Source organism: Pseudorasbora parva, chromosome 15 (assembly GCF_024679245.1).
Source record: "Pseudorasbora parva isolate DD20220531a chromosome 15, ASM2467924v1, whole genome shotgun sequence".
NCBI lineage: Eukaryota > Metazoa > Chordata > Actinopteri > Cypriniformes > Gobionidae > Pseudorasbora > Pseudorasbora parva.
In genome coordinates, this window is record NC_090186.1 from 45,465,407 (window position 1) to 45,482,828 (window position 17,422).

At 38.8% G+C, this 17,422-nt stretch overlaps 3 protein-coding genes across 7 annotated transcripts in view; 1 reads left to right on the top strand and 2 right to left on the bottom strand.

Annotated features, from left to right (window-relative positions):
* Window positions 1-17,422, top strand: part of LOC137041748 (zona pellucida sperm-binding protein 4-like) — a 206,948-nt gene that overhangs the window by 154,698 nt on the left and 34,828 nt on the right. The gene's annotated exons all lie outside the window — the stretch shown is intronic.
* yy1b (YY1 transcription factor b) lies at window positions 297-11,930 on the bottom strand. Of its 2 annotated transcripts, XM_067418363.1 has the most exons (6): window positions 11,095-11,930; window positions 8,278-8,440; window positions 4,804-4,848; window positions 3,713-3,773; window positions 1,996-2,154; window positions 297-969 (listed from the first exon to the last, which is right to left on the bottom strand). In XM_067418363.1, the coding sequence occupies exons 1-6, from the start codon at window positions 11,618-11,620 to the stop codon at window positions 787-789; spliced, it is 1,137 nt and encodes a 378-aa protein (XP_067274464.1). In that variant the 5' UTR covers window positions 11,621-11,930; the 3' UTR covers window positions 297-786. The 2 variants fall into 2 exon arrangements, with proteins under 2 accessions (XP_067274464.1, XP_067274465.1); XM_067418364.1 differs by lacking the exon at window positions 4,804-4,848 and having other exon boundaries at window positions 446-969; window positions 11,095-11,925.
* The window catches only part of evlb (Enah/Vasp-like b), a 58,487-nt gene continuing 55,593 nt past the window's right edge, over window positions 14,529-17,422 (bottom strand). For both annotated transcript variants that reach the window (XM_067418396.1, XM_067418395.1), the window contains exons 12-13: window positions 15,298-15,355; window positions 14,529-15,227 (exon numbers count right to left, since the gene is read on the bottom strand). In XM_067418396.1, coding sequence (XP_067274497.1) covers window positions 15,190-15,227; window positions 15,298-15,355 — 96 coding nt within the window. In that variant the 3' untranslated portion in view covers window positions 14,529-15,189. The remainder of the gene's footprint in view (window positions 15,228-15,297; window positions 15,356-17,422) is intronic.

Consider the following 17,422-nt stretch of genomic DNA (forward strand, 5'->3'; position numbering starts at 1 on the left):
CTGCAGTCCTGATGATCCTGAAGCCGCTCGTGTTGGTCTGCAGTCCTGATGATCCTGAAGCCGCTCGTGTTGGTCTGCAGTCCTGATGATCCTGAAGCCGCTCGTGTTGGTCTGCAGTCCTGATGATCCTGAAGCCGCTCCTGTTGGTCTGCAGTCCTGATGATCCTGAAGCTGCTCGTGTTGGTCTGCAGTCCTGATGATCCTGAAGCTGCTCGTGTTGGTCTGCAGTCCTGATGATCCTGAAGCTGCTCGTGTTGGTCTGCAGTCCTGATGATCCTGAAGCCGCTCGTGTTGGTCTGCAGTCCTGATGTTCCTGAAGCCGCTCGTGTTGGTCTGCAGTCCTGATGATCCTGAAGCCGCTCGTGTTGGTCTGCAGTCCTGATGATCCTGAAGCCGCTCGTGTTGGTCTGCAGTCCTGATGATCCTGAAGCCGCTCGTGTTGGTCTGCAGTCCTGATGATCCTGAAGCCGCTCGTGTTGGTCTGCAGTCCTGATGATCCTGAAGCCGCTCGTGTTGGTCTGCAGTCCTGATGATCCTGAAGCCGCTCGTGTTGGTCTGCAGTCCTGATGTTCCTGAAGCCGCTCGTGTTGGTCTGCAGTCCTGATGTTCCTGAAGCCGCTCCTGTTGGTCTGCAGTCCTGATGATCCTGAAGCCGCTCGTGTTGGTCTGCAGTCCTGATGATCCTGAAGCCGCTCGTGTTGGTCTGCAGTCCTGATGATCCTGAAGCCGCTCCTGTTGGTCTGCAGTCCTGATGATCCTGAAGCCGCTCCTGTTGGTCTGCAGTCCTCATTGGGTGTTCTTGGCTTTGGCGTGTGTCAGAATGTGTGATTTGAGGTTGGTGGACTGGGCGAACTTTTTATTGCAGCCGTCGAACGGGCAAACGTAGGGCCGGTCCCCGGTGTGGATCCGCACGTGAGTCCGCAGGTTAAAGTCCAGAGAGAAGCGCTTCCCACAGCCCTCAAACGTACACTAGAGGAGAGAGGAGAGACCAGTCAGAGAGTGTGTGTGTGTGTGTGTGTGTTAAAAATACAATATTAAAATATGACAAAATGAGAGTTGAGGGCACCTTAAGCATTTTAAAAATAGCAGCAAACTGCCGAAGCGAGGGAGAAACGCGGAAGAACATTTAAAAGGTCTAATGATATCTTAAATACATTTAAGAGCACTACAGTCTCTGAACAAACGACACACGTCAGTTTAACACAGAAAGAATAAAGCTGTTACTTTTTGCCCAATCTTCTTTGAATTGTCAGTCTGTTTATTAACTTACATCATTGCCTTCCGTGTAGCAGAATACCATCTATAATACTGTCCATGTCCAGAAAGGGAATAAAAACATCATCACAGTAGTCCATATGAGACATCAGTGGGTTAATTAGAGTCTCTTGAAGCATCCAAAATACATTTGGGTCCAAAAATAACAGAAACTACGACTTTATTCAGCATTGGCTTCTCTTCCGCGTTTGTGTTCAATCCTCAAATAAAGATTCAAACGGTTATGAGTCAGCGAATCGATTCATGATTCGGATCACCAATGTCTCGTGATTTCAGCAGTTTGGCACGCGATCCGAATCATTGATCGATTCGCTGATTCATAACCGTTTGAATCTTTATTTGAGGATTGAACACAAACGCGGAAGAGAAGCCAATGCTGAATAAAGTCGTAGTTTTTGTTATTTTTGGACCCAAATGTATTTTGGATGCTTCAAGAGACTCTAATTAACCCACTGATGTCTCATATGGACTACTGTGATGATGTTTTTATTCCCTTTCTGGACATGGACAGTATAGTGTGCATACACTTGCATACGCTCTCGGACTAAATATAAAATATCTTAAACTGTGTGTGAAGATGAGTGGAGGTCTGACGGGTGTGGAGCGACATTAGGGAGAGGAGTTAATGACAGACATTTCATTATTGGCTGAACTAACCCTTTAATGTTTTTATTGTGCACTGTCCCTTTTCAAATAAAAGTGATAATAATAATGGCATACCTGGAACGGTTTCTCCCCGGTGTGAACCAGCTGATGCCGCTTTAATTTGGAGCTCTCCACGAAGGCCTTTCCGCATTCGGCACACACGTGAACCCGCGGGCCGTGAGTGTGAAGATGCTTCCTCATGGCGGAGTTATCCCTGAACATTTTACTGCATCCCTGTGGGAAATACAGCAGAGGATCGGATGAAAAAACACTGCAAAAAATGCTTCTCACTTAGTATTTTTGTCTTGTTTTTAGTCAAAATATCAAAAAAATCTTACATTAAATGAACACTCCAGCGGTTTTAGAAATAGGGCTGATTCATCTTCCTTCCTACATTTAGAGATGAGGCCAAATGCATTTGTCTCAGTGCATTGTTTTAGTTTGGCAGGGTCGCCGCTAGCTTAGCTTAGCATAATGAATGGAATCCTATGTTGCCAGCTAGCATGTCCCAAATAAAAGTGATCCAAAAAACAAAACCCATCTAATTACTTCAGGCCTGCGTATTCACAACAAGTAGAAATAGCGATGCAGATTAAGACTGGGCGATTAGGCAGATATTGACTTGGGACTATATTATGGGGAAGCAGAGATATCACACCATTGATGAATAGGTTGTATGATATATAGGTTGTGTTGCGTGATATCTCTGTCAATATCTGCCTAGGAAATCACTATTTGTACTCCTTGTGTATACGCAGGCCTGAAGTAATTAGGTGTTTTTTTGGATCACTTTTAGGCCGGAGACACACTGCAAGCGTGGCGTTTCTGCTGCGTTTAATGTACAGGGAAGCCCTATACTTCTTGTTAAATATAAATGTATTGCCTATTGATACAGCAAAGACAACGTCAGCAGTAGCCTATTGGCCATACATATCTATGGTATTGACGGCAAAATAGGCTACACAATATTTCGTTCTGTATTGACAGGTTTAATCTTTCAAAATCGATAATTATGTTGTTTTTTATTATTACAATTAGGCCTATCTCTGCATTTATGTTAACCTACAGACTTTCAAACATGAAAATGTAATTTATTAATATGTATTCGTGTCAAAATGGCATATAAACATCTTTTCCTATGCTATTCTGCCTAGAAACGCTTCCAACACGCTCGCGTGTCGCGTGAAAAATAGGCGTCTCTTCTATTTGAAGCATGCACGCGTTTTCCGCGCGGCTCGGACCGCGCGTGTGACGCAGGCAGTATGCAAGCTCTAACCGGTTAACATGGAAGCCGAAATAAAAACGGACACGCCACGCAGCAGAGACGCTCACGACACGCTTGCAGTGTGTCCCTGGCCTTACTCTGGACATGCTAGCTGGCAACATAAGATTCCATTCATTATGCTAAGCTAAGCTAGCGGCGACCCTGCCAAACTAAAACAATGCACTGAGACAAAAATGCATTTGCCCTCATATCTAAATGTAGGAAAGAAGATGAATACTCTATTTCTAAACACGCTGGAGTGCTCCTTTGGGGGGAAAACGAGAGTATTTGCTTAAATATATATATATATAATTGTTTTCAGTTTGAATTAAGATTATTTTTCTCACCCCATTGGCAGATTATTTATCTTATTTTAAGCAAAAACTCTCTTCATTTTGAGTTATTTTTCCCCAAAACAAGACAATTACTTTTGCGTGTCTAGTAAATACTTCTTGTTTTAAGAATTTATTGGACTAGAAACACGACAAAAATACAGAGTAATAAAAGCACGCGGTCCGATCCGCTCACCTTATGCGGGCATGCTATCGTCCTCGGCGCGTCGTCCTCCTTGATCTTCCTCGGCTTCATTCTAGACGGACACCATGACAGTCAGTGCTCAGACATCCCATAGTTACCCAGAATGCTGTGTGTATCATTATATTCAGAACACTAACACCCGTTCTCGACCCAGTGCCACTCTATTTAAAGCCCCTCATGTGACCACACTGCAAAAAACGCTCTTCTTACTCTTTTTGTCTTGTTTCTAGTCTAAATATCTAACAATTTTTTTGTTTCTTGTTTTGTTCAGGGTTCCTACAGATTTCTTCAAGTTAAATTCAAGCCTTTTAAAGACCACTTATATAAAAAATGAAAACCCATTTCAGGTCTAGCAAAAATGGGCAAAAGCAAAAGTGGGCTAGTAAAAAACCAGCAAAGAAAAACTAAAATGTCCGCGCTCGTCCTCTGCTGCTGCTGGAGGTGTGTGTTGTGTTGTAGTCTATGGTTGTGATCTTCATTTCCTGAAGGCTTCACGTGTTCGCAGTTTCTGAATATGACCTGGGGCTGCGTTGCGTTCTCAATTATTGGTTCTGCCACTCTTTATTTATACTACGTTATTTAATCAAAATAATCGTGGTTGACAATTAAAACTTGAGGAAAAATACAATACGGAGAATACATACAGCACAATTGAAGAGCCAGACATCAAAATTCAAGACCTTCTCAAGTCTTTTTTGGGTATTATTTCCAAACTAATAAATTCAATGCTTTTAAGGCTTTTTAAGACCTTTTGTTGAAAAGGAAAAATCTAAATGAAGTGAGTTTTTGCTTAAAACAGTCAACATGATCTGCCAATGGGGTGAGAATTTCTGATTGAAATCTTGTTTCTTGTTTCCGTCCCAATCAGAAATCAGATTATTTTTCTCACCCCATTGGCAGATCATTTTGCCGGATCATTATTTTCAACAAAACAAGAAAAAAATATATTTTGTCATTTTCTAGTAAATGCATCTTGATTTAAGAATATTTAGATATTTGGACTGGAAACAAGACAGAAAAACTAAATAAGAAGAGCAGTTTGTGCAGTGCCGTGTAACGTTATTCTCCAATCTTAGACTTACCGGACGGGACTACGAGCAAAATGACCGCCACTGTTACTGAAGGGGCTGAGAAACAAAACAACTAACATTGTAAATGTCACGTCAAACCATCTCAGAAGACCAATGTCCTCACAGCTTAAGTCAGTCAACAAATTAAAAGGCATGTTTTTCACAAAGATTTCCACATAAACTGATGCTGGCGCTGCACCCAGAGATCGGAGTACAGTGTGATCAGCTCCGGCTCACACGCAATGAGTTTCTACACAGATATTAAAGGCATAGTTCAGCCAAACATGAGCACTGAGGTGTGTGTGTGACATTCTTCTGTCAGACGAACACAATCAGACTTTTTTTCCTGGGTCTTCCACACTTCATAACGACTGTTTCTATTTTGAAGAACATAAAAGTACATCCAACCATATGTCATACACTGGAACGCCAGTCTCTTGTGCACTTTTATGATGGATGGATGCACTATTATGATGGATGGATGCACTATTATGATGGATGGATGCACTATTATGATGGATGGATGCACTTTTATGATGGATGGATGCACTTTTATGATGGATAGATGCACTATTATGATGGATGGATGCACTTTTATGAAGGATGGATGCACTATTATGATGGATGGATGCACTTTTATGATGGATAGATGCACTATTATGATGGATGGATGCACTTTTATGATGGATAGATTCACTATTATGATGATAGATGCACTATTATGATGGATAGATGCACTATTATGATGGACAGATGCACTATTATGATGATAGATGCACTATTATGATGATAGATGCACTATTGTGATGATAGATGCACTATTGTGATGATAGATGCACTATTATAAAGGATAGATGCACTATTATGATGGATAGATGCACTATTATGATGGATAGATGCACTATTATGATGGATGGATGCACTATTATGATGGATAGATGCACTATTATGATGGATAGATTCACTATTATGATGGATAGATGCACTATTATGATGATAGATGCACTATTATGATGGATAGATGCACTATTGTGATGATAGATGCACTATTGTGATGGATGGATGCACTATTGTGATGATAGATGCACTATTATGATGATAGATGCACTTTTATGATGGATAGATGCACTATTGTGATGATAGATGCACTATTATGATGGATAGATGCACTATTGTGATGGATGGATTCACTATTATGATGGATGGATGCACTATTATGATGGATGGATTCACTATTATGATGGATGGATGCACTATTATGATGGATGGATGCACTATTATGATGGATGGATGCACTATTATGATGGATGGATGCACTATTATGATGGATGGATGCACTATTATGATGGATGGATGCACTATTATGATGGATGGATTCACTATTATGATGGATGGATGCACTTTTATGATGGATAGAGTCACTATTATGATGGATGGATTCACTTTTATGATGGATGGATGCACTATTATGATGGATGGATTCACTATTATGATGGATGCACTATTATGATGGATGGATGCACTATTACGATGGATGGATGCACTATTACGATGGATGGATTCACTTTTATGATGGATGGATGCACTATTATGATGGATGGATGCACTATTATGATGGATGGATTCACTATTATGATGGATAGATGCACTATTATGATGGATGGATTCACTATTATGATGGATAAACACCGTTGGATGGATGCACTATTATGATGGATGGATTCACTATTATGATGGATGGATGCACTTATGATGGATAGATGCACTATTATGATGATAGATGCACTATTATGATGGATGGATTCACTATTATGATGGATGGATTCACTATTATGATGGATGGATGCACTATTATGATGGATGGATGCACTATTATGATGGATGGATGCACTATTATGATGGATGGATTCACTTTTATGATGGATAGATGCACTATTATGATGATAGATGCACTATTATGATGGATGGATTCACTTTTATGATGGATGGATGCACTTATGATGGATAGATGCACTATTATGATGATAGATGCACTATTATGATGGATGGATGCACTTTTATGATGGATGGATGCACTATTATGATGGATGGATGCACTATTACGATGGATGGATGCACTATTACGATGGATGGATTCACTTTTATGATGGATGGATGCACTATTATGATGGATGGATGCACTATTATGATGGATGGATTCACTATTATGATGGATAGATGCACTATTATGATGGATGGATTCACTATTATGATGGATGGATGCACTATTATGATGGATGGATGCACTATTATGATGGATGGATGCACTATTATGATGGATGGATTCACTATTATGATGGATGGATGCACTTATGATGGATAGATGCACTATTATGATGATAGATGCACTATTATGATGGATGGATTCACTATTATGATGGATGGATTCACTATTATGATGGATGGATGCACTATTATGATGGATGGATGCACTATTATGATGGATGGATGCACTATTATGATGGATGGATTCACTTTTATGATGGATAGATGCACTATTATGATGATAGATGCACTATTATGATGGATGGATTCACTTTTATGATGGATGGATGCACTTATGATGGATAGATGCACTATTATGATGATAGATGCACTATTATGATGGATGGATGCACTTTTATGATGGATAGATGCACTATTATGATGGATGGATGCACTTTTATGATGGATAGATGCACTTTTATGATGGATGGATGCACTTTTATGATGGATAGATGCACTATTATGATGGATGGATGCACTTTTATGATGGATAGATGCACTTTTATGATGGATGGATGCACTATTATGATGATAGATGCACTATTATGATGGATGGATGCACTTTTATGATGGATAGATGCACTATTATGATGGATGGATGCACTTTTATGATGGATAGATGCACTTTTATGATGGATGGATGCACTTATGATGGATGGATGCACTTTTATGATGGATGGATGCACTTTTATGATGGATAGATGCACTTTTATGATGGATAGATGCACTTTTATGATGGATAGATGCACTTTTATGATGGATGGATTCACTTTTATGATGATAGATGCACTATTATGATGGATGGATTCACTTTTATGATGGATGGATGGATGGATGGATGGATGGATGGATGGACTGACTTTTATGGACTTTCATTCACTGCCGTTATAAAGCTTGGAAGAACCAGGACATTTACTAAAATAACACTGATTGTGTTCGTCTGAGAGCAGAATGTCACACACACACACACACACACACACACACACACACACAGGATGAGCTGAGCGAGAGGAAATCATGGGTCGTGATCATTTTGGGGTGACCTTTGCCTTTAATATCGGAAGCACTTTGCCCCAGAGTCCAGATTAATTTATGGCCCTGATATACACACATAGATATATAGATATGAATTCTGAACATTTTGAGGTGTTATGGAGCAGTAATGGAGTGTGTGTCTCCTACCTGGCGAACTCTGCCAGCTGTTTCGGGTCTGACAGGTCGATTCCCGGGATTCCTCCGGGCGGGAGTTTCTTTCCCGTCAAATATTCGGAATAATCCGGCGGAGAGTTTTCCCCGATGATCTGCTCCTCCACCACAGTCTCATGATCGAGGTCCTTCTTATCATCTAAAACACACAGCCAAATAATACACGGGTTAAAACGAGTCAAGGTTAAATCCGCCGTTTCTTCCAGACGGACGACCTCAGCGACATCCGGGTCTCTCGAGCGAAAAACAACGCTTTAATACCATCAAAAGTCCTAATAAACACAAACCCGCGATAATTTCTGTCATCCGAGTCATTTAACCGCTAAAGGAACACTCCAGCGGTTTTAGAAATAGGGCTTATTCATCTTCCTTCCTACATTTAGAGATGTGGGCAAATGCATTTTTGTCTCAGTGCATTGTTTTAGTTTGGCACGGTCGCCGCTAGCTTAGCTTAGCATAATGAATGGAATCCTATGTTGCCAGCTAGCATGACCAGAGTAAAAGTGATCCAAAAAAAACCCTACCTAATTACTTCAGGCCTGCGTATTCACGAGTACAAAAACATTTCGCCAATGAACAAATTTGTTACATTTTGCAGCAAATATTTGACTTTCTACTCCACTACATTTCTACAACGTTCCGTTACATTTTCTGATTAGGTTCAGGGCTCGAGATTAAGGCTTGTTCGTATAATTAATGGATAATAATATATAACGTAACTGACGGTTGCGCTGTTGACAATCACGCAGCCTCTCGTGAAGAAATGGAAACAAACCGACGCCGCTCGTACAGAGAAACTCAGTAACATACTGCAGTAAATATTCAAAATGTGAAGGTGTTTATATTTGATAACGTATAATACAGTTAAAAAACATCACACGACACGACCAAGAGTGTGTTTTCCTGATTACCATCACGACTGAAAATGTGACACTGATTTCATGACAGCTCCATAAACAATTAATTGAAAATAGTCACTTACATATTAGATGCAATATAAACTGCTTTAGTTCTATTACAGCAGCGAATATATTTCCAAGATCAGATCATATTTCCACATCAGAAGCACAACGCATCTCAGCAATAGTGTGTTAATGAATGATTCAGCGTTTGAGTGAATCGGTTGAATCAAAGATTCAATGACCTGTTCGTAAACGACTGCCTCAATCATGAACGAACCGACTCAATGACTCACTCATTACTGCCGCCCCCTACTGGTAGTTTAGTTTCATGTTTAAACATTCTTTCCAACGTTTCTTATTTTTATTAAAAATATATATATTTAAAACAATCTCATAACATTATTTAATGCAGTTGTAATTTGTCAGTGTAAATTATTTAATTTAACAACCCTATAGCATTATTCTAATTTCATTTATTGATCAAATGTAAGAATATAAAAGGAAAGCTGAAGCATATCCTATATATTAAGATCAATCCTCATAAATATGAAGATCAAAGCTAATGAAAATGTTCTTCTGAATATTGATATTTAACTCTGCAGATGATATTGCGAGTCAGAATGTAAACTGGGCAGCAGATGATACACACAATTAGCCGACATCAACCCAAAACTAACTGAGTTAAAACGCCACAGCCCATACTGTTTTCTTCTCTTTAATTATTAGAATATAGACATTAAGAGAATAAATTGTTATACAAGTACTTTTACTTTTAATACTTAAAGTCCGTAACCTTTTGCACTCTAGTGGTTAATAAACAGAACTGCATCCGTCTTGCGGAAGAACATTGCAGCCGGAACTACTTCTCTCGGTCTATATTTTATCACGCAGGGACTATGTTCCTCCGCAGCGGTACCTACCAGTCTGGCCTGAAATAGTCCCAATATAAACACTTATTATAAGTGTACCATAATGATTCAGGTTAAGACAAAAAAAAAAAAAAAAAAACGTTTTGGAAAATGGATTCATGTTGTACAGTCTCATCATATATTTTCTGTAAATTTTGAACACAAAAAAATACAGACAGCAGCTTTAAGTAGGGTTGTCGTTGTAGTACTACTTTTACTAAAGTAAATAAGTCCCTGATTATTTACTTAAGAACTGAGATGAAGTACTTCCTCCACCACTGTCGAAATGTAGGAAAGAAGTTGAATAAGCCCTCTTTCTAAAAACCGTGGAGTGTTCCTTTAATAGATCCGCTAGTGACTCGCCTTAATTCCGAGCGTTAAAAAAATAAATAAACCATCACCTTCTCGGACATTTAAATCCAAAGTGGCGCGCTTTGATCCCTCGAGCGAAAAACAACCCAAACCATCAAAAGTCCTAATAAACACAAACGCGCGATGATTTCTGTCATCCGAATCATTTAACCGCGTTAAAGTAGATCCGCAAACAGATCGCCTCAGGTCCGAACGTTAAAAATAAATAAACCGTCACCTTTTCGGATATTTAAATCCTAAGTGGCGCGCGCTCATCGCGCTGAATCTGACATTCAAACCGCGAGACTGGTTTAACGGTTTTAACGGTCTCCAGGAGCCGCCGCTCGCGCGGCCTACACGCATCATCAGCTGCAGCGCGCTCGCGCCATCTTCAACCCGCAGCACCGGCGCCATCTTTTCGGGCCGCCATACTGGACTCGGGGAACATGGCGGCGCCCATCGGCAGCTAAAAACATGGCCTCCGTTCAAAACAAAAACACCCGGACTGATGTGTCCGCGTTCTCGGTGCGAAGATGTCTCGCGAAAATCATAGGACGCGGGACAGGACGCGCTGCGGACGGACAACGCCCTGCTGAGGGCCCGAGACTCCCGGAGGATATTAAAAAACTCACCCGATGCCCACATCGTGACGGAGAACTCGCCCTCCAGAGTCTTGATCTGCACCTGCTTCTGCTCCCATTTTCTCCCGGTGGGCTCCGCCGCGCTCAGGTAACTCTTCTTGCCCGCTTTCTTGCCCCCCGAAGCCCCTCTCTTGCCCATCCGCGCCATGGAGCTCTTCCCCGCGACTGTCACCAGAGTCTGGCCGATGTACTCGTCCTCGGCGCCGGGCGCGGGCACCGGGATGAGGATCTGGTCCTCGAAGCCGTCGCGGAGCTCCGAGTCCTCATCGCCGCCGACCACCTCCTCGCGGGTCTGGACCAGGATAACCTCCTGATGGTGGTGGACCTGACTCGGGTCGTCTGTCACCAGCGGCTGGAGCGCGATCATCGGCTGGTGCTCGTGCTCGTCGTCCTCATCCTCGTCTCCGTCGACCACCGTCGTCTCGATCGTCTCCACTTCGATCTCGTGAAGCTCCACGAGCTCCGCGGGCATCTCCGCGCCGTCCGCCTCGATGTACAGCGTCTCGCCGGATGCCATGTTGAAGTCCGCCAGCTCGCCCGCTCGCCTTTACCGTCGCGTTAAACGCTCGCTCGCAGCCTCACACACACATATACACACACACACCCCCTGATACCCCTACAGCGCGCACACACTCCGATAATACAAACAACTCTCCACTTCTCACATGAAATCACGTCGCCACTACGCTCCACTTCCAAATCTCGCGAGAAGTTGAGGACGGTCTCGGGCATTTATAATAATAATACATTTTATTTATAAAGCACTTTACATTTTAAAGACAATATCAAAGTGCTACAAAGGGAAGACAAAAAATAAAGTAGTTGGAGCAATTAAGAATTAAGTTAAAGTTAAAATCAACATTAAAAAACTATCTGTTATTATCATTTATCTGTGTAAATACAACATATGAATCGTTTTATTTCATACATGTCTTGTTTTTATTTATTTATTTATTTTGTAATAATTGTGTTCATTAAATTATTTATAATATTTTAAAATGTATCTTTTTTACTGTAGCCTATATGAATATGTAAACTACCATTTTGGCTGAATCTGGCACATGTTATACCCTTGTGCGTGTGTTATTAATTCGTATGATTAAATAAACAACTAAACGCATATTGAGTGGTTTGAATATATCACACACTCTTGCTGAAATGTTTTTGATCCTGTTTATTTTGAGAACAATGCCTTTTTTTCTTTTTCTTTCCCGTCCTCACTGTCAACTTGCACTTTGTTGTTGCCTTGTCTGTTTTATTTATTTTTTCTGTTTTGTTGTGTTTCTTATGCTGTCGTCTCCACGAGAGTTTGTAATAAACATGAAAAAAAAAAAAAAAAAAAAAAAAAAAAAAAAAAAAAAATATATATATATATATATATATATATATATATATATATATATATATATATATATATATATATATATATATATATATATATATATATATCTATATCACACACTCCGATAACTCTCCACTTCTCACGTGAAATCACGTCGCCACTACGCTCCACTTCCAAATCTCGCGAGAGGTGGAGGGCACGGCCTCGGGCATTTATCTGTGTACATACAACGTGTGAATTGTTTTATTTCATATATGTCTTGTTTTTACTATTTAATGTAATACTTGTAATGCTCATGAAAATATTTTTAATATTTTAAAATCCAGAATTTGCCTGTATATGAAAATGTAAACAGCCATTTTGGCGCATTTACAATAATAAAGAGCTAAACGCATATTGAGTGGTTTGAAATTGAATATGTTAAAATGTGATTTTGACAATATAATAATAATAATAATAGATTTTATTTATAACGCACTTTTCATTCCGAAGAATCTCAAAGTGCAACAAAAAAGGAAAAGAAAGAATAACAAGTAAAAATATAGAATAATATAAAAAATCAACCAACACATAATTAAAAGTTTTTCTGAACAGAAAACAGAAAATATGGTTATTTGTGTGGGTTTTAATATCTAAACTGAAAATAAATGCCCACAGGATCTCTTATATAAGTGTAATATATTGTAACTGTGCTATGTAATTATTATTATTATTATTAGAATTATCCAGATTTCCACTGTATAATATGTAAATAAATACACATTGAGTTGTTAAATATATTAATCTATGATTTTGATAATTTGGTTATTTTTTAAAGTTTTTGTTTTTGTCATTTAAACATCACCAGAAACTCTTACTGTATTAATAAAAATAATGAATTAAATATTATTATTTAAAAACAGATGTTTAGTGTTAATGTTAATAAAAAATTAAATATTAATATTAGTAATATAAAAGTATATTATTATTATTATTATTATTAATAAATGTTCTGATTGTATGTACTATTATTAATAATTAAATATATTATTTTAATGTCCAGATTGTGTATGTGTGTATGTACTGTGTATGTATTAATGAAAATGTTTTTATAAAAAAATCTATATTTTAATAAATGTTCTAATTATTTTGTTATTAAATATTAATATTATTTTAGAATCCAGATTTCCACTGTTAATTAAATGTTTAAATATATAACATTATTAATATTTTGATAAATGTTCTGATTTAATTATAATTTTTTATATTGTTAAATATGTTAGTATTTTTCAATATTTTGATTTTTAATGAAAAATGTCACCAAAACTCTTTTTTCTATTAATTAAATATTAATATTATTTTAACATCCAGATATCAAATGTGTATGTTAATTACATTTTTATTGAAAGTATATTATATTATATTCATATTTTAATACATGTTCTGATTTAGTTGTTATATCTTATATTGATATGTTATATCTCAAATGCTGTGACTTTTAAATGAAAAATAAATGTCCCCAGAAATTCTTATTGTATTATTATTATTATCATTAATAATAATAATAATTATTATTAAATATTATTATTATTTTAACATCCAGATTTCCACTTTGAATGTATTAATTAAATATTTTTTATAAAAATATATATAATATGTATTAATATTGTATGTAATAATATTTTGATTGTATGTTTATATTTTCAAATGTTGTGATTTTAAATGAGATATTTCACCAGAGACTCTTCTACTTAATTACTTAAATAATAATATTATTTTAAGATCCAGATTTCCAATATGTTAATTAAATTAGTTTTAATAAAAGTATTTTATTAACTGAGTTGTGGTATTTTTATATTTTCAAATGTTGTGGGTTTTAAACGAAAAACAAGAAATTTTATATTATTAAATATTATATTAAAAAATGAAGTGTTAATTAAATAGTTTAAAAAAACATTATTAATATTTTAATAAATTCTGATTTAGTTTAGATGATTTTGTTCTGTGCACATATGATTGTTTTTTCAAATGTTGTGAATGAAATTGTGCATTTCTGTGGTTTATTGTGATTTGATTCTTAAAGAAACACGCACACGGCCGTTCGTCCAACACATCCTTCACAGTTTTATTTCAGTTCTTTTTTAATGTCACGTATATCTTTTATTCATTCTTTTTTTTTCTTCAAACCAGGAAGCACTTGGTCAAAAAGAGAAATCATAAAACAGAACAATACTTCACCATATCCTTGCGGCCAATAAACATTTTATTAACAACATGATCACAAATACTTTCTTCATTAGACGGAAATAATAACGTCTCTCGTTCAGTGAATAAATACATTTTTTATGGCAAAAAGGATAAAAAAAACGTGAGAATGAAATGTGCTTATGATGAATCTGAACAAAAGGAAAATATATAAAAGTGATGTGCGATTATTATCATTTTTATTATTATTATTGGTTGCTACGGCTACCTCGACTTACATGAAAACACTACTACTACAACTATAATAATAAAAATAATAATAATAATAATAATGCAGACGAAATGAACGGAACAACACCTCATCAAAACACTTCTTCTATTTTCTTCAGTTTCTGCAAAAGACGTTGAAAAGCTCCGTTGGTCCAGAGAACAGAAGGTCAGTGCAAGAGTCCTCCGCTGCGTTCCAGACGTGCTAGAGCTTTAAGGGCTTTAATCCGGCTGGAACGCCCCGCCCTCTTCTCCTCCGCTACAGCAGGTTTGGCTCTCGGGAAGCGTGGCCATTATGTGGTGCTAATTCGGCTGAGTTCATGTCTGATGGCTGGAAGACAAGAGGCAGCTCATGAGTTTCCATCAGTACTCCACAAACACTCAATAACTCATCCACGTACCATCAATGATCTCGTCCTTCACCTTGTGCAGCTCACGGACCACTTCCTCCAAGATCTCCTGTCAACAGAACAAGCGTTTGAGTAGAGCTAGATCATACGATCGCCTAATCGGACGATTATTCTGACGATTAATCGAATAATCTCTTGAGTATTCTGACAATTAATCACGTAATCTGTAGAGTATTCTGTCGATCAATCAAGTAATCTGTCCCTTATTCTGCCGATTAATCGAGTCACCTAACGGGTGTTCTAGAAATTAATCGAGTCATCTAACGGGTGCTCTGGCAATTAATCGTGTCATCTAACGGGTGCTCTGGCGATTAATCGAGTCACCTAATGGGTGCTCTGGCAATTAATCGTGTCATCTAACGGGTGCTCTGGCGATTAATCGAGTCATCTAACGGGTGCTCTGGCGATTAATCGAGTCATCTATCGGGTGTTCTAGCGATTAATCGAGTCATCTAACGGGTGTTCTAGCGATTAATCGAGTCATCTAACGGGTGCTCTGGCGATTAATCGAGTCATCTAACGGGTGCTCTGGCAATTAATCGTGTCATCTAACGGGTGCTCTGGCGATTAATCGAGTCATCTAATGGGTGCTCTGGCAATTAATCGTGTCACCTAACGGGTGATCTGGCGATTAATCGAGTCAGCTAACGGGTGCTCTGGCGATTAATCGAGTCATCTAACGGGTGTTCTAGCGATTAATCGAGTCATCTAACGGGTGTTCTAGCGATTAATCGTGTCACCCAACGGGTGCTCTGGCGATTAATCGAGCCATCTAGCGGGTGTTCTGCGATTAATCGAGTCATCTAACGGGTGTTCTGGCGATTAATCGAGCCATCTAACGGGTGTTCTAGCGATTAATCGAGTCATCTAACGGGTGTTCTAGCGATTAATCGAGCCATCTAACGGGTGTTCTGGCGATTAATCGAGTCATCTAACGGGTGTTCTGGCGATTAATCGAGTCATCCAACGGGTGTTCTAGCGATTAATCGTGTCACCCAACGTGTGCTCCGGCGATTAATCGAGTCATCTAACTGGTGTTCTGGCGATTAATCGAGTCATCTAACGGGTGTTCTAGCGATTAATCGAGTCATCTAACGGGTGTTCTAGCAATTAATCGAGTCATCTAACGGGTGTTCTGGCGATTAATCGAGTGATCTTTTGATTATTCTGCTGGTTTATCGAGTCATCTAGTGAATATTCTGGTGACTAATCAAGTAGTTTATCGGATATTATGTCAATTAACCGAGGCATCTATTGAGTGCTCTGTCAATTAAACGAGGCATCCATTGAATATTCTGTCAATTAATCGAGGCATCTGTTGAGTGCTCTGTCGATTAATCTAGTCATCCATTAGTGCTCTGTTGCTTGAGCGAGGCGTCTGTTGAGTGCTCTGTCACTTGATCGAGGCGTCTGTTGAGTGCTCTGTCGATTAATCAAGGCATCTGTTGAGTGCTCTCATCTGTTGAGGGGCGGCAGTGGCTCAGTGGTTCATGTAGGTTGTCTACAAACCAGAAGGTTGGTGGTTCAATCCCCGGTTCCACTTGACCAAGTGTCGAAGTGTCCATGAGCAAGACACCTAACCCCAGCTGCTCCCGACGAGCTGGATGGCGCCTTACATGGCTGACATCGCCGTCGGTGAATGAATGGGTGAATGTGAGGCAAAAATGTAAAGCGCTTTGGATAAAAGCGCTATATAAATGCAGTCCATTTACCAGTCCATGCTCTGTCGATTAATCAAGGCATCTGTTGAGTGCTCTGTCGATTAATCGAGGCATCTGTTGAGTGCTCTGTTGATTAATCGAGGCATCTGTTGAGTGCTCCGTCGATTAATTGAGGCATATGTTGAGCACCCCTGCCGATTAATCGGAACAGCTATTGAGTAGACTGTCGATTAATCGAGGCATCTGTTGAGTGCTCTGTCAATTAATCAAGACACCTCTTGGGTGTTCTGACCATCAATCTGAGACATCTAGTGGGTACTCTGTCGATTAATCGAGACATCTAGTGGGTACTCTGTCAAATAATCAAGGCATCTAGTGGGTGCTCTGTTGATTAATCGAGACATTTGTTGCATGCTCTGTCGATTATTCGTGGCATCTATTGAGTAGACTGTCGA